Below are 27,529 nucleotides of genomic sequence, written 5' to 3' on the forward strand. Positions count from 1 at the left end.
ATGGCAGGCAATGACTAGTGGGGTGCCGCAAGACTCGGTGCTGGGACCCCAGCTATTTGCAATATATATTAACTATTTAGACAAGGAAATTAAATGTAACATCTCGAAGTTTGCGGATGACACAAAGCTGGGTGGCAGTGTGAGCTGCGAAGAGGATGCTATGAGGCTGTAGGGTGACTTGGATAGGTTGGGTGAGTGGGCAGAAGCATGGTAGATGCAGTATAAGGTGGATAAATCTGAGGTTATCTGCTTTGGTGACAAGAACAGGAAGGCAGATTACTATCTGAATGGTGTCAGAGGAGAAGGGGAGGTGCAACGAGACCTGGGTGAGATTGTACATCAGTCACTGAAAGTAAGCATGCAGGTACAGCAGACAGTGAAGAAAGCAAATGGCATGTTGGCCTTCATTGCCAGCGGATTTTAGTTTAAGAGCAAGGAGGTTCTACTGCAGTTGTGCAGGGCCCTGGTGGGACCACACCTGGAGTATTGTGTGCAATTCTGGTCTCCTAACTTGAGGAAGGACATTATTGCTATTGAGGGAGTGCAGCGTAGGTTCACCAGGTTTATTCCTGGGATGGCGGGACTGACATATGATAAAAGAATGAGTCGACTGGGCATGTATTCACTGAAATTTAGAAGGATGAGAGGGAATCTTATAGAAACATATAAATTTCTTAGAGGATTGGACAGGTTAGGTGTCGGAAAAATGTTCCCGATGTTGGGGGAGTTCATAACCAGGGGTCACAGTTTAAGAATAAGGGGTAGGCCATTAAGGACTGTGATGAGGAAAAACTTTTTCACCCAGAGAGTTGTGAATCTGTGGAATTCTCTGCCACAGAAGGCAGTGGAGACCAATTCACTGGATGTATTCGAGAAAGTTAGATTTAGCTCTTGGGGCTAAGGGATATGGGGAAAAAGCTGGAACGGGGTACTGATTTTGGATGATCAGCCATGATCATATTGAATGGCGGTGCTGACTTGGAGGGCTGAATGGCCTACTCCTGCACAGTCAAAAAGGCACAGTCAAAAAAACTCCCGTCAAAAAGGCACAACAGAGGATATACTTCCTGAGGCAGCTGAGGAAGCACAATCTGTCACAGGCAATGATGGTCCAATTCTGCACTGCCATCGTAGAGTCTGTTCTCACCTTCTCCATCATGGTCTGGTTTGGCTCAGCCACCAAGCACGACACCTGGAGCCTGCAGCGAATCGTCCGATCAGCAGAGAAGATTATTGGCTGCAACCTTCCCTCCATTGATGAACTGTACACTGCATGGGGCCAGGAAGCGAGCAGGCAAGATCATCTCTGACCCCTCTCACCCTGGCCACAAGCTCTTTGAATCACTTCCCTCTGGAAGGCGACTACGGACTGTCAAAGCTGCCACAGCCGGACATAAAAACAGTTTTTATCCACGAGTAGGAGTTGCTCTACTCAACAGCCAAAAATCTGTAGCCTCCCTCTGATCTGGTATTTTGTTGGTTCACATGCTTGATCAATGGTGTTTTATCATTAATGTTTTATTATTATTAATGTTTAGTGTTTTCTGAGTCATTCGTAACTGTCACTATGTCATGTTGTTACTTGTGGGTGGAGCACCAAGGCAAATTCCTTGTATGTGAATACTTGGCCAATAAACTTACTATTTTCTGTTTCTGTCCCGCCCCTCGCTCAGACCCCGCCCCCACACAGGCCTCGCCCCACACTCAGACCCCGCCCCCACACTCAGACCCCGCCCCACACTCAGACCCCGCCCCCACACTCAGACCCCGCCCCACACTCAGACCCCGCCCCCACACAGGCCTCGCCCCCACACAGATCCCGCACCTCGCTCAGACCCCGCCCCCACACAGGCCTCGCCCCACACTCAGACGCCGCCCCCACACAGATCCCGCCCCTCACTCAGACTCCGCCCCACGCAGGCCCCGCCCCCACACAGATCCCGCCCCTCACTCAGACTCCGCCCCACGCAGACCCCGCCCCCACAGATTCCGGAAGCGCCGCCGTTCTGTGACGTCGGAGCTGAGCGCGCCCTCGCGCAGGGGGCGGGGCGAGACGTCGGCGGGAGCGCGCGGACGTGGGTCGAGCTGAGACGACGCGGAGGGGGAGCGCGGCCCCGAGCCGGCGGGTGAGAGCGCGGCCTGTGTCCCCGAGGCTGCTCCAGCCTTGCAGGCAACGGTCCCGGGCTAGGCCCAGCCTCCAGCTACACACACACACAGCGGCCCTCACCTCACCGACTCCCGCACATCTTCCCCCTCCCCGATCAGCCCTATCCTCCCCCCCATATCATCCGTCCACACTTCAACCCCCTCTGTCCGTCCTTGCAACCTCTCACGCCTCAACCCGCCCTGTCCGACCCTTCTTACATCCACCCCAGCGACAAACCTGGCTGCCCCTCCCACTGGTACCAGGTACCTTGTCCCACATCCACCCACCCAAACATCCTATGGGATCTTTGCACCCACCCTCACATCCCCGTTGCCCCTCCCCTTAATCCATGTATCCCCTCCCACAACCACACACCTGCTCCATCCCTTCCCCAGCAACCATTCCCACCCACAGTCATGTTCATTAGAAGTAGAATTAGGCCATTCGACCCATCAAGTTTGCTCTACTACTCAAGAACCTCTGTTTTACAAATCTCTGCTTTACCCTAAACCTCACCCCAAACCCCTGCTACCTAACCCCCCCCCCCCCCCTAGTCCCAGGAACCTCAATCCCAGCCCTACTTTCCTCATAATCTTCCTCTCAGATTCCCAGCCCTTCTCCCCACCCCCACCCTGCCCTCAATCTCCATCCTCTCCCCGCCTGACCTGTGACTCCCTGTCGTTTCTCCCCGCCTCAACCCCTGCTCCACAGTGCTCCAACCCCCTTTACACCCCCGTGCCAGCCTCACACCAAATGATCTGGTACTCTTGTCATGTTAAGTGGAAGAGAGAAGAGTGTTGTGTTGCACCTTTACGATTATTCCTGTATGTCTTTGAACAGTTGATTGAGGACATTGACAAGACTCTCTTGTGTATCACATTCCTCAAACAGACACGAACAGTACAAATGCCCCAAAGCTAAATCTCTGTGGATCAGCCACCGATCGATCATCTGATGATGGGCCAACATATCTCCAACCAAACGTTACCGGACAGGATGATGAGGCATGCTTCCTTGGTGAAGGAAAGTGGCTTCCTGACATATGACGAGTTCCTTGCCAGGGTGGCAGAGCTTAATGAGATGTGAGTTATTTTCCTGCTTTTTTATGACATGCATGTAAATGAATAGGCAGTAAAACAAGCAGGAACAAGTCAAGAGTGCTTTGTCAGATAGAACAATGAAATTCTTACTTGCTGCAGCACAACAGAATATATAATCATAATAAATAATAACAAAAACTCAGAAAAAACCCCCAAACAATAACAATATAATAATAATAATAGTCTATTGTAGTTCAGAGCTTATGAGGTTGTAGTGTTTAATAGCCTGATGGGTGTAGGGAAGAAGCTGTTCCTGAACCTGGACGTTACAGTTCTCAGGCTCCTGTACCTTCTTCCCAATGGCAGTGGTGAGATGAGTGTGTGGTCAGGATGGTGTGGGTCTTTGATGATGTTGGCTGCCTTTTTGAGGCAGCGACTATGATAAATCCCTTCGATGGTGGGGTCAGAGCCAGTGATGGACTAGGCAGTGTTTACAACTTTTTGCAATCTTTTCCGCTCCTGGACGTTCAAGTTGCCGAACCAGGCCACGATGCAACCAATTAGTATGCTCTCTTCTGTGCACCTGCAGAGGTTCAAGAGAATTCTCTTTGACATACCGAATCTCCGTAATCTTCCCAAGAAGTAGAGGCGTTGATGTGCTTATTTATGATTGCATCCGTGTGCTGGGTCCAGGAAAGATGCATGCACAGGAATTTGAACTTTTTGACCCTCTGCACCGTCGTCCTATTAATGTAAGCAGGATAGTCACAGTCTGTAGACAGAATGGAGACATCAAAATTTGCAGATGCTAAAACATTGATCAAAACACAGTATTGTGGAGGAACGCAGCGTGTCAGGCAGCATCTGTGGAGGGAATAGACAGATGACATTTTGGGTCACGACCCTTCTTCAGTCTGAAGCATTTACTCCAGCACTTTTATGTTTTGTGTAGACAAGATCACAGGTTGCAATTAACAGTAATTGGAAGCTAACAAAATGCAGGCCCTCCCTGAATCACTGCAAGATTCGGTAGCATCAGGAAGGCTGGAAGTATCGACAAAGATACCTGCCATCCTGGCTGCATCCTTTTTTCTCTTCTACCTTCTGGAAGTAAATACGGAAGCTTGAAAGCTTGGATGTCCAGACTTAAGAATTGTTTCTTCCACACTGCTATTTCACTCCTGAACCAATCACCTCTTTCACACTGACAACAGACACAAAAAGCTGGAGTAACTCCGCCGGTCAGGCATCATATTTCCTTGATTATCGTTGCTTTCTGCATATCTTCCATTCATTTGTCCAAAGTACCGTCTATATCTCTCGTTCCCCTTTCCCCTGACTCTCTCAGTCTGAAGAAGGGTCTTGACCTGAATGGGGGAAAAAACAGACCCGCCGAGTTACTCCAGCTTTTTGTGTCTGTCTTCATTTTAAACCAAGATCTGCAGTTCCTCCCTATACTGCTTTCACACCCCTACCCAGAAGTGCTGCCACATACATAGAAACTTTGAAAGCAGGTGCAGGAGTAGGCCATTCGGCCCTTCGAGCCAGCACCACCATTCAATATGATCACGGCTGATCATTCAAAATCAGTACCCCATTCCTGCTTTCTCCCAATATCTCTTGATTCTGTTAGCCCCAAGTATCTAAATCTCTCTTGAATATAGAGAGTTACTCTGTCTCATCCACATTCAGTTATTCTGGAATTGCGTTTTAGTATTTTTCGCCACTACTTCAGATTGTCCTGCAATATTTGCACCATTCATTTGTTTTGCAATTGTTGTATTTATCGCTGTGTGTATCTTACCATGGATATTGTTTACTCTGAGCCTCGTGAACAAGTTATTTCACTGCACCCTGGTGTATATGACAATAAACAAATTGGTATCTGAAATGATGAAGGGCATAGATGTGGTGGTCGGTCACAGTTTTTTCGCTGGGTACGGGTGTCTAAAACAAAAGGCCTAGAAAGCTACGGTCTAGAAAGCACACTGATGCCTCTACTTCATCAGAAGAGTAAACAAGTTCCACACATCTCCAATTATTCTTACCAACTATTCCAAATGCACTAAATCCATAGATTGATACATCGCAGATTAATATGGCAATTACTCTGTAACAAATTGCAGAGAATGGTGCATGTAGCCCAAGCATCACACATATCAGCCACCATCGACGCCATCTACACTTTACTCTGCCTTGGGAAAGTAACCAGCATAATCAAGGACCACTTACACCCTAGACATTCTTGCTTCTCCTCCCCTTGTTAGGTAGCAGTTACCAAAGCTTGAAAGCATGCGCCCCAAGATTCAGGAAGAGCTTTGTCCCTGCTTTTATCAGGGACAAAGAATGGATATCTCAAAACACCTGATCTCCCAACCTACCTCCTTCGGTCCCTTGGTTTTTTTTTCATCTGCACTTTTTCTGTAGCATAGCACCATATTTTGCAGTTGCATCCCATTCCCATATTCATGTTTCTGTTCTGGGCCTTTCTTCCATGTGCCCCACCTGGATTTGCATCCATTTCTCTTCTCCCTTCCATCTAATTTGTTCACAATTTGCACTCTATCATCTAACACCTTTGGTCCTTTGATCTCTGGCCTTTGTCCAACCATCTGCCTATCCAAAACCCTCCTCACCTCTATGTGTAAGAAGGAACTGGGGATGCTGGTTTAAACCGAAGATAGAGTTAAAAAGCTGGAGTAACTCAGCGGGACAGGCAGCATCTCTGGAGAAAAGGAATCTTCAGCTTGAAGAAGGGTCTTGACCGAAAACGTCACCCATCCCTTCTCTCCAGTGATGCTGCCTGTCCCGCTGAGTTATTCCAGCTTTTTGGGCCTATCCTCCTCACCTCTCTATCTTTCTATTACTTGCCAGACTTTGTCCTGCCTCTCCTCTCTCCATCTTTCCTTTCCACCACAATCAATCTGAAGATGGGTGGCAACCCAAAACGTCATGTATCCTTGATCTGCAGAGATGCTGCCTGACCTGCTGAGTTGCTCTAGCACATTGTGCCTATTTTCTAAACTAACATCTGCAGTTCCTTATTTCTACTATATTCTGCACTCTGTTTTATCATTTGCAGGACCTGATGTACCCGTTATGGTATGATTTACCAGATAGCATGCATAACAAAGTTTATCACTCATGGTACACGTGACAATAATAAATGTACAAATATAAATTTAAGATGCGAGGGGAAAGATTTCACACAGAGGGTGGTGCGTATAGAACAAGCTGCAAGAGGAAGTGGTTAAGCCAGGTACAATAACAACATTTAAAGTACATTTAGACGGATTTATAGATATGTTTTGAAGGATATGGGCTAAATGCAGGCAGATGGGACCATGTCAGCTAACCATCTTGGTCAGCATGTACAAGTTGGGCCGAACGGCCTATTTCTGTGCATTTTAACTCCATGACTCTAACTCTGACTATCCAGCAGCCCCTGGACCTCAGAGGTGCCAGACTGGCAGATTTTCCATTCTATTGGATGTTAGCATGATTAATACCCCAGTACACATCTTTAATTCACTTTTTTTAGATGTTACTGGGTAATACACGTTTCAGTAAACTAACTGAGTTTAAAGTGAGCGTAGGAAAATCTGGTGAGTTTAAAGTGGATGGTAGAAACAGGGCCAGACTGGTTTAAATGGAGCTGGGAAACGGGGCCTTGAACGTTAAAAAGTATTGTGGGATCTGGGCTCTGACACTTTGAAAAAAGTGCTGCAGAGGCCCCGGGAATTTTATAAGAAGCATGAGAGCAAGATCCTGGGGGTTTATACAGAACGAAAAAATGGGGTCCCACTTAGTTTACGAGCAATTGTGAAAATAGGACTGCAGTGTGCTTAAAAGAAGCATGGGAAGTAGGCCCTTAGTGAGTTTAGAAGGAGTGTGGGAACAAGGTCCAAGGGAGCTAAATGCGAACGAGGAGGATAATGCAAAGGGTCCAGGACATGCCATGGCTTTAATTAACAGTAGAAATTATGATACGATAGAACTTTATTTACCCAGGAGGGTAATTGATCTGCCAACAATCATAAAACACAAAATACATAGGTAACTTATGCCGAAGTTTCTGAATGTTTAACGTTATGGGTGGAACACTGCACATAAACTTTTCCACTTACTCTCTGGTTATCTCAGTTCTCCCATCCACAGTCTGATGTTCATACTGACCTCTTATGTATTTTCTAACCATACTTTCAGAATACTCTCTCTGTTCAATCTCCTCATCTAGAAGTTCTTGTTCTTGTGAATCCCATTTCTTGTAACTCCTTTCAAAGTATTGTACAATTCACTGCCTTGATGCTAATGACAAAAGACACACTTTTAAAATAATAACTTGTGTCAACTCATCATCTGTCTTCCTTTAGCAGAATATATTGTTCACACCTCAAGTAGCTTGGAATGTTATATATATTGACATTTTTGCAACAGTTTGCTTGTAATTGAAAATCCCATTCCTCTTCTGCTCTGAGCGTTTCTGTAACGGCTGCTCCTGAGTTTACCATGTATTCGATAAAGCTTTAGACTTTAGAGATACAGATTGGAAGCAAACCCTTCGGCCCACGGAGCAGCGACCCTGCACACTAGCACCATCCTACACACTAGGGACAATTTACAGTAGCTAATTAACCTACAAATCTGTACGTCTTTGGAGTATGGGAAAAAAACGGAGAAAAGTCACGTGGTCACATACAGACAGCACCCGTAGTCAGCATGGAACGTAGGTCGCTTGCACTGTAAGACAGCAACTCTACCACTGTGCCACTCCACCTGCCACATGATGTACATCACAGAGATTGTGAATTTAGCTCAACTAGTCCGCAGTGGTGTTTAGCTCCATGTAATTCACATGTCGGGGTACGGTACAAATCATAGGGGATAACATTTAAAAGACACCTGGACAGATATAGATAGGAAAGGTTAGAGGGATATGGGCCAAATGTAGGGCAAATGCAACTAGCGTAGATGAGGCATCTCAGTCAGAATAGGAAGTTGGGCCGAAGGGCCTGATCTGCGCTGTAGGACTTTATGAGCCTTGCAAGTGTTGCCATGGTTTTGCTGCTCTGCTTTTTGGCATTCAGTTGAAGGAATCACGATAAGCTACTGCCAGGGATCTTGCAGCTAAAGTGCTGGTGGTGGAAAGGTAGTGTTATATGGTTGATGACAAGGCTCTTCGCAGCATTTAAATGCAGAGGGGTCTTGGGGTCCAGGAAAATAACTTCCTAAAATTGCCAATACTAGTAGATAGAGTGGTGAGGAAGGCATATGTGTTGTACTTGCCTTCATTGGTTGGGACATTGAGTTTAACAGTCAGGAAGTCATGATGCTATAATACTGGTTAGGCCACATGTGGAGTATTGCATACAGTTCTGTTATTCCCATTAAATGAATAATGTAGTCTTTGGAGAGGCTTCAGAAAAGATTTACCAGAATGCTTCTTCATTAGGTGGTATTAGCTAGAAGGAGAGGTTGGACAAACTTTGATTGTTTTCTTTGGAATGTTGAAGATAGGGGGGAGCCAGATAGAAGTAGGTAAAAATGAATGTGAGGATAGGATAGAGAGTCAGAACATTTATCCCAGGGTGGAATTGTCAAGACTAGAGGGCATAGTTTGGTTTAGACGTACAGACCCTTTGGTCCACCAAGAACATGCACATCAGTCCACCAAGTCTGTGCCAGTCAGCTATCACCCATACACTAGTTCTATCTGACACATGAGAGACAGATTTTACAGCAGCCAATCAACCTACAAACCTACCATTTTTTTTGGAATGTGGGAGGAAATCAGAGCTGCTGGAGAAAACCCATGCGGTAAAATCTGTACAGATAGCAGCCATAGGATTGAATCCAGGTCTCTGGCGCTGTAAGGCAGCAATTGTTCTGTTGTGCGACCTTCGCATAGATTTAAGATGAGAGAAGCAAAGTTTAACGGAGGTGTGTGAGGAAAGTTTTTATTTACACAGCAGCTAGTGGGAGCCTGGTGGTGGTGGAGGCAGATAGGATAGTGGCATTTGAGAGGCTTTTAAATAGGGACGTGCAAAGGCAGGAAATGGAAGAGTGTGGATCATGTGCAAGCAGAGGAGATTAGTTTATCTTGGAATCATGTTCGGCACAGATATTATGGCCTGTAGGGCCTGCTCCTTTGCTGGATTGTTCTACATTCTATGTTCCAGTGGATTACTCGCTGAAAGAAAAAGCTTAAATTTCCCTTTTACTCTGACTGTTAGTACTTAGCCGTTTACATCTACTACACTAATAGTAATGTTATCTCTTTGTATTTCTACCCACTGTAGCACAGAGAGGTTGGCTGCTGGACAGGAAAAGTACTTACTGTTTGAAGTACAGCCTGGATCTGATTCATCAGCTCTTTGGAAAGTCATTGTTCGCATCTTTAGCTCAAAGGTATGGAAAATTCTACATTTGAATAGTTTAGTGGAATGTAAAAAAATGTGACCGCTTATTTGACACAAAATTCTTAGGGCATTACAATGTGTATAGTTAAACTTAAGATATTCGCAAGAGCCATTCCTGAAAAAATGCCATGCAAGTCGAAAATCAGAGTACAAACATAAAATGTTGGAAATACTCAGCATATCTGTGGGAAGAGAAGTAGAGTTTATGTTTTGGGTTGGATACTCTTCAAAAATGGAAAGGACATGAAACATGGTTCATTAAGAAGCAGGGAGGTGGGGGGAGGGATTTCTCTGATGGGGTAAAACTGATGTTAAAATGGGCCTAAGCTATAAAGGGGGTTAACAGGTCAGTGGCTGAATGAAAGCAGGTATAGAGCGAGAATGTAGGAGTTACGAAATACAGACAAGAGGGCATGTACAGTCACACTTCGAGGATGTTGCCACGCCTCGAGGAACAGAGTTACAGGGAGAGGTTAAGCAGGCTAGGACTTTATTCCTTGTGATGGGTGCTTATAGAGATGTATAAAATCATGGGAGTAATAGGGTGAATGCACAGTCTTTTCATCGGAGTAGTTTTAAGGTGGGAGGGAAAGATTTAATAAGAACCTGAGGAGCAACATTTTGGTGGGTATATGGAATAGGTTGCCAGAGAATGTAGTTGAGGCACGTACAATAACAACATTTATAAGACATTTGTAAAGGTACATTCATAAAAAGAGTTAGAAGGACATGGGTAAATGGGACTAGCTTAGATGGGTCATCTTGGTTGAATTTGACTGGTTAGGTCAAAGGGTCTGTTTCCATACTGTATGACTTTTTTGAAAATACAAACAAGCTCACCTAATGTCAGAGTACGGTGCGGCGAGGACTTTAGATCTTCGACCGCCGGCCTGGGGCCTACACCTTCTTGAAGCCGCGGTCTCCGGATGGGAAGCACCGATTCAGGACTTACCTTGTCTGCACATCTGGCCACCCGCAGCAGCGACTGCGGAGGGCTGTGGTCCCGACCACGGGGGAAAATGGAGGAGGACTGACTAAACTTTGTGCCTTCCACCTCAGTGATGAATGCTGTGGTGGATGTTTGTGTTACATTTTTATTGTGTATTGTGTGTTCTTTTTTTATTGTACCGCTGCTGGCAAGTTCATTTCACTGCACTATATTGTGCACTTGACGAATAAATCTGACTTGACTCGAGTGCCTGATGCATACAGAAATCAAATTACCTAAAGTTGTAAGATTCAGTGTTAAGTTCAGAAGACTACAATTTCCATTTCCTATTTTAGAATAATACTTTAGCATACAAATTAAAATACAAAGTTCTAGATTATTCCCAGAACTCGCTCCTTGCAGAATCAATTCAGACAAATGTTCAACGTTGTTAGAAGGCGATCTCCATAATTTTACAAGCAAAATACAGCAGCTCACTGGAGGTCTGACATAAAGGAATTATGCTAGGATCTTCAGCAAATTAAGCAGCATCTTTGGAGAGAAACAGGAGTACCATTTTTGAGTCATACAGCGTGGAACATGCATGTATATCTATCAGAATACTCTCTAGTAACTTTCCGACCACAGATGTTAGGCTCACTGACCTGTAGTTCCCAGACTTTTTCCTCCACTTCTTAAATGGAGGCGCAACATTTGTCACCCTCCAGCCTTCTGGCACCTCCCTCCTATTTGATGATGCCTAATAAACCTTATCCAGGGCACCTGCAATTTTCTCTCCAGTTTCCCACAATGTCATCGGATTTATCTGCTCAGGTCGATTTTCATTCAGAATTTTTTTTTTCTGTTTTTGACACTTTTTGGAAACTGTCTACAGCAATTGGTGTAAACTGAGATGGTTCATGTCAACTGCTTAAAGTCAACAGAGCACTGAATTGGCTCGGCTGTAAGACAGGTGGTCATCCCAAATGCACCTGAGACCAGCCCAGCAGAGGCGTCTAAATTCCTCTGTTTCTGATATGTAATTTATATTCTGTAAAAAATAACTTTTTACAAGCTTTCTGCTTTTGCAGAGGATAAATGTGGAATTAATGCTACTAGTATTGACACAGCAGACTTTCTAAGAGATGATAAGATCTTATCCCCAGGAATTCTCTCCCTGGATGTCCTTGCTTCTGAAAAATACTCCTTAAAACCCAATTCTCTGAGCAGGATATTTATAACTTCATAAGACCTCAAAAAGTTGTGACCACTGCCCAGTCCATCACCGACTTTGACTTCCCCACCGTCGAAGGGATCTATCGTAGTCGCTGCCTCAAAAAGGACCCACGCCATCCTGGCCACACACTTATCTCACCACTGCCATCAGGAAGAACATACAGGAGTCTGAAGACTGTAACGTCCAGGTTCAGGAACAGCTTCTTTCCTACGGCCATCAGGCCACCGAATAAGCTATGACCTCTGAACTGCAAAAGATTATATTATTATTTGTTATTTGCACTATATTTGTTATTTATTGAACTTTTTCTTTTTTTTTCATGTTATATACAATGTTTACATATTCACATATTCTGTTGTGCTGCAGCAAGTAAGAATTTCATTGTCCCATCCGGGACATATGACAATAAAACACTCTTGACGACTCTTCAAAAGCCATAGGAGCAAAATTAGGCGATTTGGCCCGTCGAGTCTGCTCTTCGTTCAATCATGGCTCATCTATCTTTCCCCCTCAATCCCATTGTCCTGCCTTCTCCCCATAACCTTTGACACACTTACTAATCAAGAATCTGTCAATCGCCACTTTAATAATACCCAATGAGTTAGTCTCCACATCCATCTGTGGCAATGAATTCATGTTGCAATATAAAGCTGCAATATTATTCAATTGTCTTTGTCTAATGGTAAACCTTGGGACATCTTTACCACGTTAGTGGTACTTTGTACCACAAATTATTGTAATTTTCTTTTAATGTGTGTGTTTTTAACTAAAATGACAAATACTTTTGGCAGATTAATAAGACGACTGGAAATATTGAGGCCTCGAGAATTCTAAACCTCTATCAGTTCACTCAGCTGTACCGGGAGATCAGTGTCCAGGCTGACGGAGTGCTTGGCCAGAGCAGCAGCTGTGAGGAGATGGTGGCAGATGGGTCCAGCTGCCACGCCAGTATGTGGCTCGGCAAGTGAGTCAACTTCCAATTACCCAAAGAGGCAATGTTCATTTCAGGGCTGAAGGCTGTGTCCTTCACTGTTGCCATTAAGTACCAGGAGTCTTGTTAGGATTGTTATCTCGATAAGAGTTGTATTTATTCAACCAACCTGCATGGTAGAGATGTCAATAGAACAGTACAGCACAGGAACGGCCCTTCGGTTTATTATGTCTGTGCCGAACATGATGCCTACTTAAATGAATCTCCTTTGCTTGCATGTAATCCACATCCGTCCATTCCCGTGCATCTAAAAGCATCTTGAACACCACTATCCTCCACCACCAGGCACCCACCACTCTGTGTAAAAAAAACTTTCCCCACTTATCACCATTAAACTTTCCCTCTCTGATCTTAAAGCTATGTCCTCTAGCTTTTGGAATTTCTACCCTGGGATACAATTCTGACCCTCTATCCTATCTGTGCCTCTCATCATTTTATATACATCCATCAGGTCTCCCTCCAGCCTCTGACAAAACAACCCAAGTTTGTTCAACAAGTATCTCAAGCCCTCTAATCTGGGCAGTATTCTAGGAAACAACTTCTGCACACAATAGTCCAAATGCAGCGTATACCAAATGTTATAAAGCTGACGATCTGACTCATTTACTCAAAGTCCTGATCAATGAAGGAAAACATGTCATATACCATCTTTACCACTCTTATCTTCTTGTGGTGCCACATCCAGGGAGCGATGGACCTGATCCACAAAATCCCTTTGTGCACCAATGCTGTTAATTGTCTTGCCATTAACTGTATACTCCCCCCTTACACTCCACCTCCGAAAGCGCAATTCTTCACACTTGCCCATGTTAAATCTGGAATCTCTTCTAATATTAGAAGATATTCACCAGGATGTTGCTTGGAAAGGAAGGCTGTAGATATAAGGAGAGATTGGACAGGCTGGATTTATTCTTTTTGGAACATTAAGGTGCAATCTTATTAAGGGTTATAAAGTTACGATGGACAAAGGTAGGATAGTCACTCTTTTTCCCAAAGCTGGGAAACCCAGAACTAGAGGACACCAGATTTACGATGAGAGGGAAGACATTTTGGGAACAGCTCCATTCAAGACCACAAGAAATTGCAGAAAATTGTGGACGCACCCAGCCAGTCACACAAACCAACCTCCATTCCGTTGATTCCATTATACCTCACACTGCCTCGGCAAGGCCACCAACATAATCAAGGATGAGCCGCGCTCTGGCTACTGCCTCTTCCCCCCTTTCCCATCGGGCAAAAGGTGTAGAAGTGTGAAAATGCACACCTCAAGATTCAGGGACAGTTTCTTCCCAGCTGTTATCAGGTTACTGAACCATCCTACCAACAACTAGAGAGCTGTCCTGAACTACTGTCAACCTCAGTGGAGACCCTCGGACTATCTTTGATCGGACTGTACTGGCTTTATCTTGCACTAAACGTTATTCACATTATTCCCTTATCATGTATCTGTACACTGTGAATGGCTCGATTGTAATCAGGTATTGTCTTTCCGCTGGTTAGCATGCAACAAAAGCTTTTCACTGTACTTCGGTACATGTGACAATAAACTAAACTTGCCTCATTTAGAGGAGATCTGAGGATATAGAGGGTGGTGGTGATCTGGAGCGAGTTGCCAGAGGCAGTGGAGGTGTTTGCTGTTCACAGACCACAATGTGGTGTCAGCAAGACTCCTCATTGCAACGATTCCCGAAGTATCCAAATTGGATACCCAGCCCTTGGCACTGGCAGCAGAAACAAGTGCTTGGGCATGGACAGAGAGCAAGTAACTGGCTGCAGATTTCGGAAAATAACCAACCATCTGTACTGATTCCTAACAGGGAACAAGCAATGAATTTATCAGTTGGGATCACCAGTGATCATCAATAACGGCTCCATCTGGAGATAATGTGGCTCAATTGTATAATTACAGCATCATTCCCCCCTAACTTAGTTTAATTGACCTTTGTGAACAATTTACATCAGTCTTCTGTGTCCTGGTTTCCAGCAACTGTCTGCATATATTCATTTAAAGATTATTGAAATTAAAAACATTAATTAATTTTAAACTTTAAAAAAAGGAAATTCTAAATAGAGAGCATCTCTAAAGTCTAAAGCGAGATTGAATTAAACAGCCAACACAAGTCGTTCAAATATTAAAGCAAAATAAAATAATTAAAATACTCATCTCTTCAGTCTTTGGCCTACTGTCACTATGAAACCAGTCACACCCTCTTCGATCTCTGGCTTTGTTCAGGTTCTGTGGTTTGATTCTGGGGGATCCCACATGGTCTGGGACCCACTACTGGATCCCACGGAGCCACTGGGGGCTTTGAGATCTGTCTAAGAGTTTCACAGTTGTACATAAGCTCAAACCCAATTTTCAATGGCTGAATAACAGGACCTTCAATCGGCAAGATCTAGTCTTTAAACATTCCTTGTCACAGGTCGAGGAAACAGCAATGTAGAAGGCTGAGCAGTGACCTTATTGAGGTATGCAAGTTTGTCAGGGGCATGGGAAAATATGAATGCTCACACTTTTTCCCAGGCTAGTGGATTTGAAAACTAGATGGCATGGCCTTAAGGTGAGGGGGTGAGGGGGTGAGGGGGGGGGGGGGGGGTGGGGAGATTTAAGAGGAACCTCTGGCAACTTTTTCACTCAGCATAGTCTCTATCTGAAATAAGCTGCCGGAGGAAGCTAGGGAAGAGCTTACAATTATGACTTTTGAAAGGCTCTGGACAGATGTATTGATAGGAAGGGCTCAGAGGGCTGTGGGCCAAAGGCAGGCAAAATGGATCTACCCCACTCTGGTAACTTACCCTTCCAGTAACAGATATAAGGAGGGAGGCAGAACCTAATCTGTGAAAAACAAATGTGTGAAGTAATCTATACTCATTCACACTCGAAACCAAATCCTTTCTTGCTGCGTAGTTTACCAAGAAGCTGAGCACATGGTGGGAGACGGCGACTGACTGAAAACAGCAAGTCGTGCAGAGGTTAGAGAGGTTACCAACAGAGCAGCATAATCTGCTAATAGAAATAGTTCTATCATCAAGTCTGATAAGCAACTTTAAGGAGTTCACCCACGAAAAATATAATTCAGATTTTTCACTTCTTAGACAGATTCAGTGTGAAATCAGACCTTCAGCGACAGCAGCCACATTTCCCTACATGATTGGCATTGTTACATAGTGCTGTTAACGCAGCAAAAGGAACCTTTCTGGGGAATTCGCACAGATCTGGGCCCCACCATTTGACCCGAGCGGACCTGTGTTTGAAACCTGGATTAATAGGTTTCACTGCTCACCTACATTAATGGCAATTTACATTGTCTGGTTAACCCACCCCATTGTGCATGTCATTGGGATGTGGGAGGAAACCAGAGCACCCCAGAGAAGCCCATGCGGCCACATACACCAGCAGAGGTAGTATCGAACCCGGTTCACTGGAGCTCTGGTACAGTTTAGCCATTATACCAGCCTTCTATCCATGTCATTGCTGCATCCAAACCTCGCTGTCTCATCAGCATGACTTTTCTTTTACGTGATTATCTTGACTTCTCACTTACCGGTGCCATTCATCTATCCACATATCTGTCCAAATTACTTTTAAAAGTTGTGATTTTATGTGCTTCTATAGCTTCCTATGGCACCTCAATCCAGATGTGGACTGCTCTCTGAATGGGAAAAGTTGCCCCTGAGGTCCCTCTTAAATCTCTCCCCTCTCACCTTAAGCCTATGCCCTCTAGTTTTACAATCTTTATAGCTTAGACATAGAAGAGAAGAGTACAGCACAGGAACAGGCCATTGGTCCCACATATCCATGTGATAGGCACAGAATAGAGGATAACAAACTCTAAAATAGTTTGTTAACAATACTCACTGCTATTTCTACCTCACTGAGAAAAGCTTCTCTTGTATTCCATTCAGAATTTCTCAGTGACTCATTTATAGATCTCTGGTTCAGACCTCAACCATAATATTTAAATAACAGGGACCCTAGGAGTGTTGATATGCAGAGAGTCCTTGGGGTGCAAGTACATAGCCCTCTGAAAGTGGCGGCACAGATGGATAGGGTAGTGGAAAATATCTGGTATACTTTGCTTCACAGGTTGTGGGATTGAATATAAGAGTTGTGACATTGTGTTGCAGCCATATAAAAGATTCAAGTGTTTACTTGTCATTTGCACCGGATGTGAGCAGGAAGAATGAAAGTCTTGCTGCAGCTTTACATGCACATAAAAAACATCAATTAAGCAGCACTTAGAGTATTGTGTGCAGCTATCGTACACCACTCTACAGGAAGGAAGTAGTAGCGAAAGAATACAGAAGAGATCCATCAAGATATTGCTTGGCTTCAATTATAAAGAAAGATTACTTAGGCTGGTTTGTTCTCATTGGGATGTAAGAGACTGAGGGGTTCATAAAATGATGGTGGGCATAGATACGATGACTAGTGTTTTTCCCTGGGCAGGGAAGTCTCGAACCAGATACAACAATACAATACCTTTTATTATCATTTGAACCTCACATGAGGTTCAAACGAAATTTGGTTTCTGCAGCCATACAAAAAAAAAGAACCAAGACACACACCAACACAATTCAATTCACATAAACATCCATCACAGTGAGTCCTCCTCACTGTGATGGAAGGCAAAACTTAAACATATCTCTCCCCTGCACTCCCCTCTCCCCCCCATGACAGAGTCAAAGACAGAGTCAAAGCCCCCGGCGGGCGATGTTAAATGTCCCGCAGCCATTAAAGCCACGCCGGGTGATGCAAGGCCGCGCACCGGGTCTTGGTGTTGGAGCCCCGGCGGGCTCTTGGTGTTGGAGCCCCGGCGGGCTCTTGGTGTTGGAGCCCCGGCGGGCGCTCACAAAGTCCCGCGGCCATTCCAAGCCGCGCGGGGCGGTGATGCAGGAGGACTAAGGTGAGATGGGACAAATTTAAAGTAAGCCTAGGAAGCAAGTTATCCACATGATGATGGTGATACAGAACAAGCTGCCAGCGAAGGGAGTAGAAGCAGATGAATTACAATGTTTCAAAGGCATTCGTGCAGGTACTTAGATAGGAAAGGCATAGAGGGAGACACAAGGAAATGCAGATACTGGAATCTTGCCTGGAACACACAGTGCTGGAGTAACTCAGCAGGTCAAGCAACAACCCTGAGGAGTGAGTATTTAACAACTGAATGATAGATTGGATGTAATTATTTAATTAAGTGTAACTTAAAGGCCATTATTTTTCACTGTGTGTAGGATTAAGGAGATGACGGACGAGGAGGAGTGTTGTATCTGCATGGATGGCCGAGCTGACCTCATTCTGCCCTGTACCCACAGCTTCTGTCAGAAGTGCATTGACAAATGGTGAGTCCATCACTCTCCACTTACAATGAGCTACTAAAGTAGCCCAGTAAAACAGCAAAGAGAATGGCTTGGTACTGCAGTCAAGTGTGTTTAATTATCTTATGGAGTACAGCACACAATACACCACTTGCTCCATCAGAGCAATGAAATTCTTACCTGCTGAAGCTTAACAGGTCCGTAAATGCAATAACACACAGATAAATGTGTGATAATTAATGGTACCATAAATTAATAACTGTAATACAAAGCAAGCGTAATAGTCCAAAACCAAAGCCCATAGTGCAACCAAAGAGACAGTCCATCAAAGATCATAGATGGTGGCCACATTTGCTGAGGTAGTTAATATTGTGCAATGTTCAGGAGCCTAATGGTTGCTGGAAGAAGCTGTTCTTGAACCTGGAGGTCACAGTTTTCAGGCTCCTGTACCTTCTTCCCAATGGTGGCAGCGAGATGAGAGCGTGGCCAAGGTCTTGTGGATCTTTGATGATATTGGCTGCATTTTGAGGCCACGCGCCCTATTGATCCCTTCAATGGCGAGGAGGTCAGTACCTGTGATGGACCGGACAATGTCTACCACTCTCAGATAGGACCCAATTCTAAGCCAATTAAGAAAAATTAAGTGGTGTATTGTGTGCTGTACTCCATAAATAAGGAATAGTCCTGTTGTGAACTTTGTCATTCTCAGTACATGGGCATTGTGGGTGAGGTAGGCATTTAATGCACACCTCTAGATGTCCCTTGTGAGGGTACTAATGTGCTGCTACCTTGCATTCTATGTGTAGATGTACTCACAGAGATCTGCTAGTTGCAGCCTAGGATTTAGCCTTGGTGCTGCAATGTAAGAAGAGTTTTGCCACAGAAACCACAATAAAACCCACTGAAAACCCTTAAAAGCATGGTATAAATACAACACATATTGACTTGAAGGTAAACATAAAATGCTGCGTCAGTGTATCCATAACAATGGAAATCTCTGAAGAAGGGTCTCAATTCAAAATGTCACCCATTCCTTCTCTCCAGAGATGCTGCCTGTCCCGCTGAGTTACTGCAGCATTTTGTGTCTACAGTGTAAACCAGCATCTGCAGTTCCTTCCTACACATATTAACTTAAACCTGGTTAGTAGGGTTGTGGTCTGCTATCTTGTCTATAGATCTTCTAGCAGCAACTATGATATACTAAGTCTCAAGGCTGTGGTTAAAAAGCGCTCCCGAGACCAGTGTTTGTGTCCCCTGGTAAGCTGACCCTGAGAGTACAGATAAACTTGGATACGTTGCTACGTTAGTCCATGGTATCTGTTTTCAGTCCTTCCCAGAGAGGGAAAAAAACTGGTCCAGAAATATTCTGCAAGCTTTGCCATATGTGCTTTATTCTCAAATGTCTTCAGCAGCGGGCAGGTTGTTTGTTCCTGGGTGCGTAGCAATTAGCACCTGAGTCATCTTGTTTATTCAGTAATGAAATGTGTGTCAGCCAGAGGCTTGTAACACCATGTCAAGAGTGCTTAATTGTCATATGCACTGGCAACAGAACTGTGAGAATCTTACTTGCAGCAGCTTAACTAACAAGCCCGTGAACGCAATAATACGCAGATAAAATATTTAATATTCAACACACAATAAATGAATAGCAACAATACTAGGTATCCGTAACAATGCAAAACTGAAGTCCGTAGTACAAGTCCATAGAAGATCATATTTGCTGAAGTTAGTGTGCAGTGTTCAAGAGCCTGATTGCAGGGGAGGACCTTTAATGTAATAATATATCCTGTGGATCTTCACAGGAGATGATCAAAGTTGACACAGGTTGACCAAAGAGGTGGTCTTAAGTGACAAAGGTGGATCATGAGGTGGAAGGTTTGGGGAGGGAATTTCAGAGTGTGGGGCTCAGACAACTGATGTTGTCTGGGGCATTGTTGGTGGGGCAGCAAATCAGCGATGTATGATATCGGTATTAGTTTATTATTGTAACATGTACCGAGATACAGTGCAAAACCTTGTGGCCCGTCAAATCATACTATTCGACAGGTTAATTAAGCTATACATAAATATAATAGGTAGTGCAAAGAGAAAAAATACCACAATGCTGAATATAGTAACACAGTGTTACAACGTTGCAGTTACAGAGAGAAGCAGATATCAAAAAAGTCCAATGTCCACAATGAAGATTGTTGGGGAGATTGGGACTAAATCCAAGTTTATGGGAGGACCATTCAGTAATCTGATATCTGGTGGTATATGCTTTCAAGGTTTTGCACCTTCTACCTGACAGGCAATTGGTAGAATGCAAAGATATTGGAGGGTGTAGAGCCCTTGGAAGAGACTTGTACATGATGTAGGGAAGCTTTGTGTTGCTGGACTGAGAGCCACTACAAGTCACTGATCACGGCAGTGGGTGGGCAGGACCAGGTGATAATTACAGACAGCAGGGAATGTTGTCACTGTATGTATATCTCTGAGTGCCAGGCTGTCCAAGACTGAGGGAAATCTTTGCTTATTAACCCCCTGACTGAGAGTCTGTTCATTTCTTTGTGGCAGGAGTGACCACAACCGGAACTGCCCTATTTGTCGACTGCAAGTGAAGGAGGCTGCCGATTCCTGGGTCGTGTCTGATGCACCGACTGAAGAGGACATTGCAAGCTACATCCTCAAAATGGCCGACGACGCTGGACAACCCCACAAGCCCTAAGACTTGCAGGAGATGTTGATCCTCTGACTACGTACTCTTCAAATTTGGTCTCCTTTACAAATATAAAGAATCTCCCACAGATTTTGAGAACCAAAGCCGTTGTCCATTGGATCACTTTTAATTTTTTGCCCTCGCAGTTCGATCGTGAGCTAAAGCTGACGGCAGGCTTGATGCAAATCTTGGTTGTGTTCTTGTGAAGAGGTTGATGCTCTGGCAAGCCTGCATTTTGACTTGTAGCACCCACTCTTGTTTTGCTTGTCTGTTTGATAGGCTTGAACTCTGAAGTAAATGCCTGGCCCCACATGAATTGATAAGAGATGCTTGCCTCTTAAAAAGGTAACCATTAACTTTGCATTTGGGCCTAAGTTCATGGGAGAATTAATGATGGGACTGAGATTTAGTGTTGATCTTTCCTGCTGGGATGTGGGGTTGTGTTTGACTGAAATAGAACAGAGTGGAGTGAGATGGTGATTTAACAGCCAATGTACCTGATGAATTATAAATGCTAAGACTTGCTGCTTTTGTGAGGATGCTCCTGGACTTTCATAGGTTGTGTTCTGTAGATACTGAGAGTGTAATAAGAGATGATGCATAATGATTTAATTCCAGAAAGTCACCTGCTGTGGTTTGGACTTTCTATCCACACTTGCTCCAATACCTGGTATTTGCAACACAAATTTAGAAATGACGACTTCTAATGCATTGGAGTTTTAATGATTTTCTATTTTTGAAATTTAATGTTCTCCTTTCAGCTTTTACTTGTGAGATGATTGCATTTATAAAATTACTCATATGTTTCAAAAATCTATCAAATCCGTCTATCACAAACCACTAAGATGTACTGCTCCCCAATCACCTTCACCTATTTCCAAGATTCCTTTGCATTGGAAGCTCTCCAGAAGCCACTTTATGTGTAAAATTATTATGTAAATTTAGAATGTGATGTTTTCACAAGCAGACTGTGAAGGAAGGGTATTGACCTCTATATTTTAAATGTACCTGAATTTGACTTGGTAAGATGAAATGATAATCCCTTTTGGAGTGAGTTGCTATACTGAGCTAGTGAGAACATGCCATATCGGACATCCCTGTGTTTATGAGATATCTTAACACTTGAATTCATGCTGATGAATGCAAAAAAAATTACAGTTTACAGACAGGTTAACATGTGGCATGCTAACATGCCACATGTTAAGAGCCAAGCAATGGAATAATTCAGCCCTTGCTTCCCACAGATTCAAGGGCTGGTCACCCAGCTTGTTTATTTCTACTAGTTAAAGGCTTTGTGTTCATCTTGACCAATTTACTAATCATTTTTGTTGGAAATAGAGTGAATAAATTAGTCTGTGAAGATCTTTTTTGACATTAGCTGGTATCCATGTGTTCAGTAGTAGCCAGCATTCACAAGCTGTTCCTAACAGTTTAATTGCACGATTATTAAGTTAATGACTACTAATTATAAAATCAGTATTTTTTGATGGTCATGACTAGTTTTTATTGATGAATAATGTACACTTATTTGCATTATGTTGCAGGAAGAATTTGTCACATTTTAAAAGTTATTTGGTTTATTGGTGGAATCTTTTTACCTAGTCTTGTTTGTTGAATGTTGAACAATAAAAAGATTTTGCCCGTTAACTAGATTCAAGTAGCATTTGCTCGGCCTTTCAGTACAGGAGAGTGATGTGATGCCCAACTTGGTAGCTACAGATTATCACCAATACTCCCAGCACTTTGTGATTCCGGTGCCCGATACAGGACGGTGATCGATAGTACACAAACCATTGATCAGAACAAAAAATAAGTTGCACCAGTAAATTGCATCTGTATTTTAATCCTGGTTGTCTGTACAATATAATTTTTCCAGTTTAGTTTCAGTGTACTGTACATTTTATACACTTGCACTGGGATAATTTTTAAAATAGACTAGTTAATATTTTGAGTTAATACACTCAATAACATGCATTAATTTGGGATTTAGCTGGTTAAAAAGGCAGTTGTGCTTTACAGAGTTTAAGCCAGCCTTATCTCCAAGTGTGTTTTCAGTGAAGATCACAGTGAGATGGTGCTGTCCAGCCCTGTGGTTGACCCTCGATCGAGCGTCGACCACTGCTAGTACAGTGAGCTGCACTCCTCCGGCGATTTCTCCACATCCACAAGGAAGGAAAGCTCATTGCACAGCGTCTCGTATCGGAACGCCATCCGGATCTGAGCCACGTTCGTCTTCCGGATATCGTTTCCCTCGGGCCCATCCTTCAGGTAGTTCACCCCTAGAAAGTGCTGCTTCTCCTGTTGAGGTGAGGAGGGGGTGGAATGGTACATTAGTTCTGCTTTTCATCAGAAGAGGCGAGAGCGCTTCTCGCCTCCAGAACAACTAATGGTGTGAACATTGAATTCCTAGTTTCGCCAAGCATGGCACAGTTCGCAGATAATTCCTTCTTTAATTTGTAACGGAGAGCTTTATAGAGTAATTCAGCATAGAAACCGATCTTTCGGCTTAACTTTCCCATGCCGACCAAAATGCTGGAGTAACTCAGCGGGACAAGCAGCATCTCTGGATAGAAGGAATCGGTGACGTTTAGGGTCGAGACCCTTCTTCGGACTGAGTCGGGAATGGAAGACACAGAGATATGGATGGGTAAGGTGTGAAAACGAGACATCAAAGGGGACAAAGTCCACCTGCCTACATTAGTCCATATTCATCTAAATGTATCCTATCCATGTACCTGTCCAAATGCTTTGTAAACGGAATACAATATTTCTTTTAAAACTATAAACTATAGGTCATATCACCCTGCACATTCTCAGCATAAGCATAACTTAGAGTTAATCTATCACTTTGTAATTCCTCTTGCAAGTCGATAAATATAGTGACGGTTCAAAAGTCAGCCTCAACTTTAATCGGAACAGGCTTCCCGTGGTCGATTACAACAGCAGTATACCAGAAATCATTCAGTGTTCTGCCATTCTGTCTCCAACCATATTGATTAGGAGCTCTGCCCAGAAACACAAGAGCATCAGACCATTCTCCAGAGGAAGAACTAGTTGGCACCCTGTGAGAGTTTGCACTCAGTCGCTGGTCATGTTTCACTGGATGGATTTCTCAGAGTGGAACAAAATAACACTGGCCACTGCTTCAAAACAACCTCACAACTTGGTGACACATAAATAGAGTGATACAGCTAAGAAATGGGCCCTTCGGAAACGTTTCCTCGCAGCAGAGGTGTCTAAAGCTAGAGGGCACAGGTTGAGGGTGAGAGGTTTAGAGGGGGAGCTTTTTCAGAGCGTTGACGACATTTAAAAATATTGTGACCAGCACATCTATCACCAGGGTGTTGAATACAACAGACTAAGTGCTGAGTGTAACATTATGAAGGAAATAGATAGGCTGAAGGCACAGGGTCTTTTTCCCCAGAGTAGGGGAACTGAGAACTTGAGGGCATGGGTTAAAGGTGAGGGGAAAGATTTAAAGGAACTTGAGCCACAACTTTTTCACATAGATTGGTGGATATATATCAAAGGAAGTAGTTGAGGTAAGTACAATATCAGCATTTAAAATACATTTTGATGGGTACATGGATAGGTACGGTGTAGAGGGAGATGGGCCAAATGCAGGAGAATGGAACTAGCGTGGATGGGTCAGCATGGACAAATGGGGCAGAGAGACAGTTTCCGTGCTGTTTGATTGCATTTTTACCTGGTGAGATATGCCACTCTGCAGCACACTGTTTCTCGCAATCTCACATAGGTCGCAGGTGCTGAGCTTCCAGACTTGGGCAGCAATTGCGTACTCCTCCATCAGCGCTTCCTGGACCAGAGGAGATCATCAGTCAATAGCACAAGCAAACCACAACACATAACGGACAGTTCAAGTCTTGTGAAGCCTCACTTTTAACATGATTCAAGATTACTCCCAAACTCAGATTCTTATTTTGCCCCCCAAGGAGGACCACAACGGATCAAGGCAGCGACTCACCCCTACCTTCTCAAGGAAAGCTAGGGATGGGTGACCAATACTGGCCTTGCCAGCAATACCAATGGCCCATTAATTTTTATAGACAATAGGTGCAGGAGTAGGCCATTCGGCTCTTCAAGCCAGCACCGCCATTCAATGTGATAATGGCTGATCATCCCTAATCAGTACCCCGTTCCTGCCTTCTCCTTGCTCTCTCTTGAAAGTATCTTTCAGAATTGGCCTCCACTGCCCTCTGAGGCAGAGAATTCTGTGTGAAAATGTGTTTCCTCATCTCCATTCTATATGGCTCACCCCTTATTCTTAAACAGTGTCCCCTGGTTCTGGACTCCCTCAACATCGGGAACATGTTTCCTGCCTCTAGCATGTCCAAACCCTTAATAATCTTATATCTTAAGATATCCTCTCATCCTTCTAAACTCAAGAGTCTCAAAACCCAGCCGCTCCATTCTCTCAGCATATGACTGTCCCGCCATCCTGGGAATTAACCTTGTAAACCTACGCTGCACTCCCTCAATAGCAATAATGTCCTTCCTCAAATTAGGGGACCAAAACTGCACACAATACTCCAGGTGTGGTCTCACTGGGGCCCTATACAACTGCAGAAGGACCTCTTTGCTGCCATACTCAACTCCTCTAGTTATGAAGGCCAACAGGCCATTCGCTTTTTTCACTGCCTGCTGTACCTGCATGCTTACTTTCATTTTAAAAGGGATAACCTGTACTGAGCTAGAACAGAATCCAGCAATCAGGACTGGAGACACGAGAGACTGCAGATGCTGGAATCATGAGCACAAGTGCTGGAAGAACTTGTGTAAGAAGGAACTGCAGATGCTGTTTTAAACCGAAGATAGATACAAAAAGCTGGAGTAACTCAGTGGGACAGGCAGCATCTCTGGAGAGATGGAATGGATGGCGTTTCGGGTGATCCTTCTTCAGACCCCCGAACTTCACCCATTCCTTCTCTCCAGAGATGCTGGCTGTCCCGCTGAGTTACTCCAACATTTTGTGTCTATCTTCTGCGGGAGGAACTTAGCAGGTCATTCTGAAGAAGGGTCACAACCTGAAGCCCAAAACGTTATTCTTTCATTTCCCTCCTCAGGTGCTGCCTGACCTGCTGAGTTCCTCCAGTGCTCTGTTGAACAAGAATGTCAGACACCAGGAAACAACACGACGGGCATTGGCCATCGATCACTGCCCTCTATTGGGCTCCTGGGTCGGTGCAACAGTGCAGAGTCCTGGGCAGGGCTGCCGAACACTCCTGGTGAAACTCAGCGGGTCGGGCAGCATCTCTGGAGAAACGAAATAGGTGATATTTCTGGTCGAAACCCTTCTTCAGACCGAGTCACCTATTCCTTTTCTCCAGAGATGCTGCCTGACCCGCTGAGTTACTCCAGCTTTTTGTGTCTATCTCCAGTTTAAACCAGCATTTGCAGTTCCTTCCTGCACATTTTGTCTGCTGGTGAACACAGCCACACACAAGCGTTGAGCAGCAGGTGAAGCACTCACCTTGGTGTAGTGGAACTGCATGGGGTCGTCAGTGGACAGGGAAATCTTCAGGCCTTTGTGCAGGAACTCCCGCAGGGGGCTTTTGGAATACTCTAGGAAAAGGCTGTTGTTGCTCAGGGGAGACATTGCGATGGGAATCTGGGTGAGATAGTAGAGATACTGCAGAACTGGGCTCTGGAAAGATGAGAAACACGCATGACTCAGGTTAGACAATCTGACTTCATGTAAAATGCAGCAGTACAATGTTGAACAACCAATCACACAAACTGGGGAGAGAAATTAATATTTTACATCAGTGCGGAGGGAGCGCCACGCTGGGGGAGGGGTAGTACAGAGGAACTAATCCTATTTGCCTGCATTAGGTCTGTATCTTTCTATGCCTTTCGTACTGGTCTTCTAATAAACCCCCTCCATATCCTCTCCCAAGCCTTGGAATCAGAACTCTGCAGGGGTGGAAGATTGCAACCTTCACATGGTCCACCCTGTTTCGACTAATGCAATCAACTCGATGTGCACAAATGGAAGATCAAATAGAACAAGTTGTCCAACAACTTTAGGCTGTGCACGCCAGACGAAAGGAGAAGAACTCTGCAGCACAGAAACAATCTCTACGGCCCATCTTATCCATGCTGACCAAGTTGGCATACTGTGTTCAACGCATTTGCCTGTTGTTGGCCCCTATCCCTCTAAACCCTTCCTATCCATATATCTGTCCAAATGTCTTTTAAAGGGGTAATTGTATCCTCTAGAGTTTCCTCTGGCGCCTGGTTCCAGATACAGACTACTCGTGTGTGAAAAAACAGCCCTGATGTCCCTCTTAAATCTCTTCCCTCTCACGTTAAGCCTATGCTCTTTAAGTTTTGGAATCTTCTATCTTGGGAAGAAGACATCCTTCCTGGAGTCTAGACCCAGAGAATCTCTTCCACAAACTCGGAAAGCTGCAGAGCAGATCCCAAGCCCTGCCGCCCCAAAGGACAATGTCAAACACAGCGTTTCTCCCCCAGCATGAAGAGATGTCTCGTGTTACAGCACATCCAGCAACAGTCACTGAGCCTACAGCTTGATGAGCTGCTCAGTACAATATCGTCTTTCAGTGTGTTGTTTAGGAAGCTGCCCCACTGCAAGGGGACTCGGTAGAGGCAGATCCTGTTTCACACTGGCATCATGCCCAGCATTCAGTCCACACTCCGTCATCTCCCTTCTGCAAGTGAAGGTCGCGAGAGGGACACCCTGTCTGTGCTGTTGTCCACAAACACCCAC

At 44.4% G+C, this 27,529-nt stretch overlaps 2 protein-coding genes across 5 annotated transcripts in view; one reads left to right on the plus strand and one right to left on the minus strand.

Moving 5' to 3' along the window:
- Positions 1–1,980: 1,980 nt before the first annotated feature.
- On the plus strand, positions 1,981–22,421 carry rnf141 (ring finger protein 141). 3 transcript variants are annotated; one of them, XM_033038869.1, is made up of 6 exons: positions 1,981–2,126; positions 3,038–3,228; positions 9,486–9,594; positions 12,562–12,734; positions 17,997–18,104; positions 20,637–22,421. In XM_033038869.1, the coding sequence occupies exons 2-6, from the start codon at positions 3,101–3,103 to the stop codon at positions 20,785–20,787; spliced, it is 669 nt and encodes a 222-aa protein (XP_032894760.1). In that variant the 5' UTR covers positions 1,981–2,126; positions 3,038–3,100; the 3' UTR covers positions 20,788–22,421. The 3 variants fall into 3 exon arrangements, with proteins under 3 accessions (XP_032894760.1, XP_032894761.1, XP_032894762.1); XM_033038870.1 differs by having other exon boundaries at positions 1,991–2,143; XM_033038871.1 differs by having other exon boundaries at positions 1,991–2,122.
- A 180-nt stretch (positions 22,422–22,601) lies between these two features.
- ampd3 (adenosine monophosphate deaminase 3) overlaps positions 22,602–27,529 on the minus strand; it is a 34,118-nt gene continuing 29,190 nt past the window's right edge. For both annotated transcript variants that reach the window (XM_033038868.1, XM_033038867.1), the window contains exons 13-15: positions 26,270–26,443; positions 24,485–24,595; positions 22,602–23,076 (exon numbers count right to left, since the gene is read on the minus strand). In XM_033038868.1, the coding sequence (XP_032894759.1) occupies positions 22,900–23,076; positions 24,485–24,595; positions 26,270–26,443 (462 nt within the window). In that variant the 3' untranslated portion in view covers positions 22,602–22,899. The remainder of the gene's footprint in view (positions 23,077–24,484; positions 24,596–26,269; positions 26,444–27,529) is intronic.

This window comes from Amblyraja radiata, chromosome 20 (assembly GCF_010909765.2).
Source record: "Amblyraja radiata isolate CabotCenter1 chromosome 20, sAmbRad1.1.pri, whole genome shotgun sequence".
Lineage (NCBI taxonomy): Eukaryota > Metazoa > Chordata > Chondrichthyes > Rajiformes > Rajidae > Amblyraja > Amblyraja radiata.

Coding starts and splice junctions, on each gene's coding strand:
- rnf141 (XM_033038869.1), top strand. CDS start 3,101: ATGATGGGCCAACATATCTCCAACCAAACGTTACCGGACAGGATGATG. Junction 9,595..12,561: donor TTCGCATCTTTAGCTCAAAG/GTATGGAAAATT, acceptor TACTTTTGGCAG/ATTAATAAGACGACTGGAAA. Junction 12,735..17,996: donor GCCAGTATGTGGCTCGGCAA/GTGAGTCAACTT, acceptor CACTGTGTGTAG/GATTAAGGAGATGACGGACG.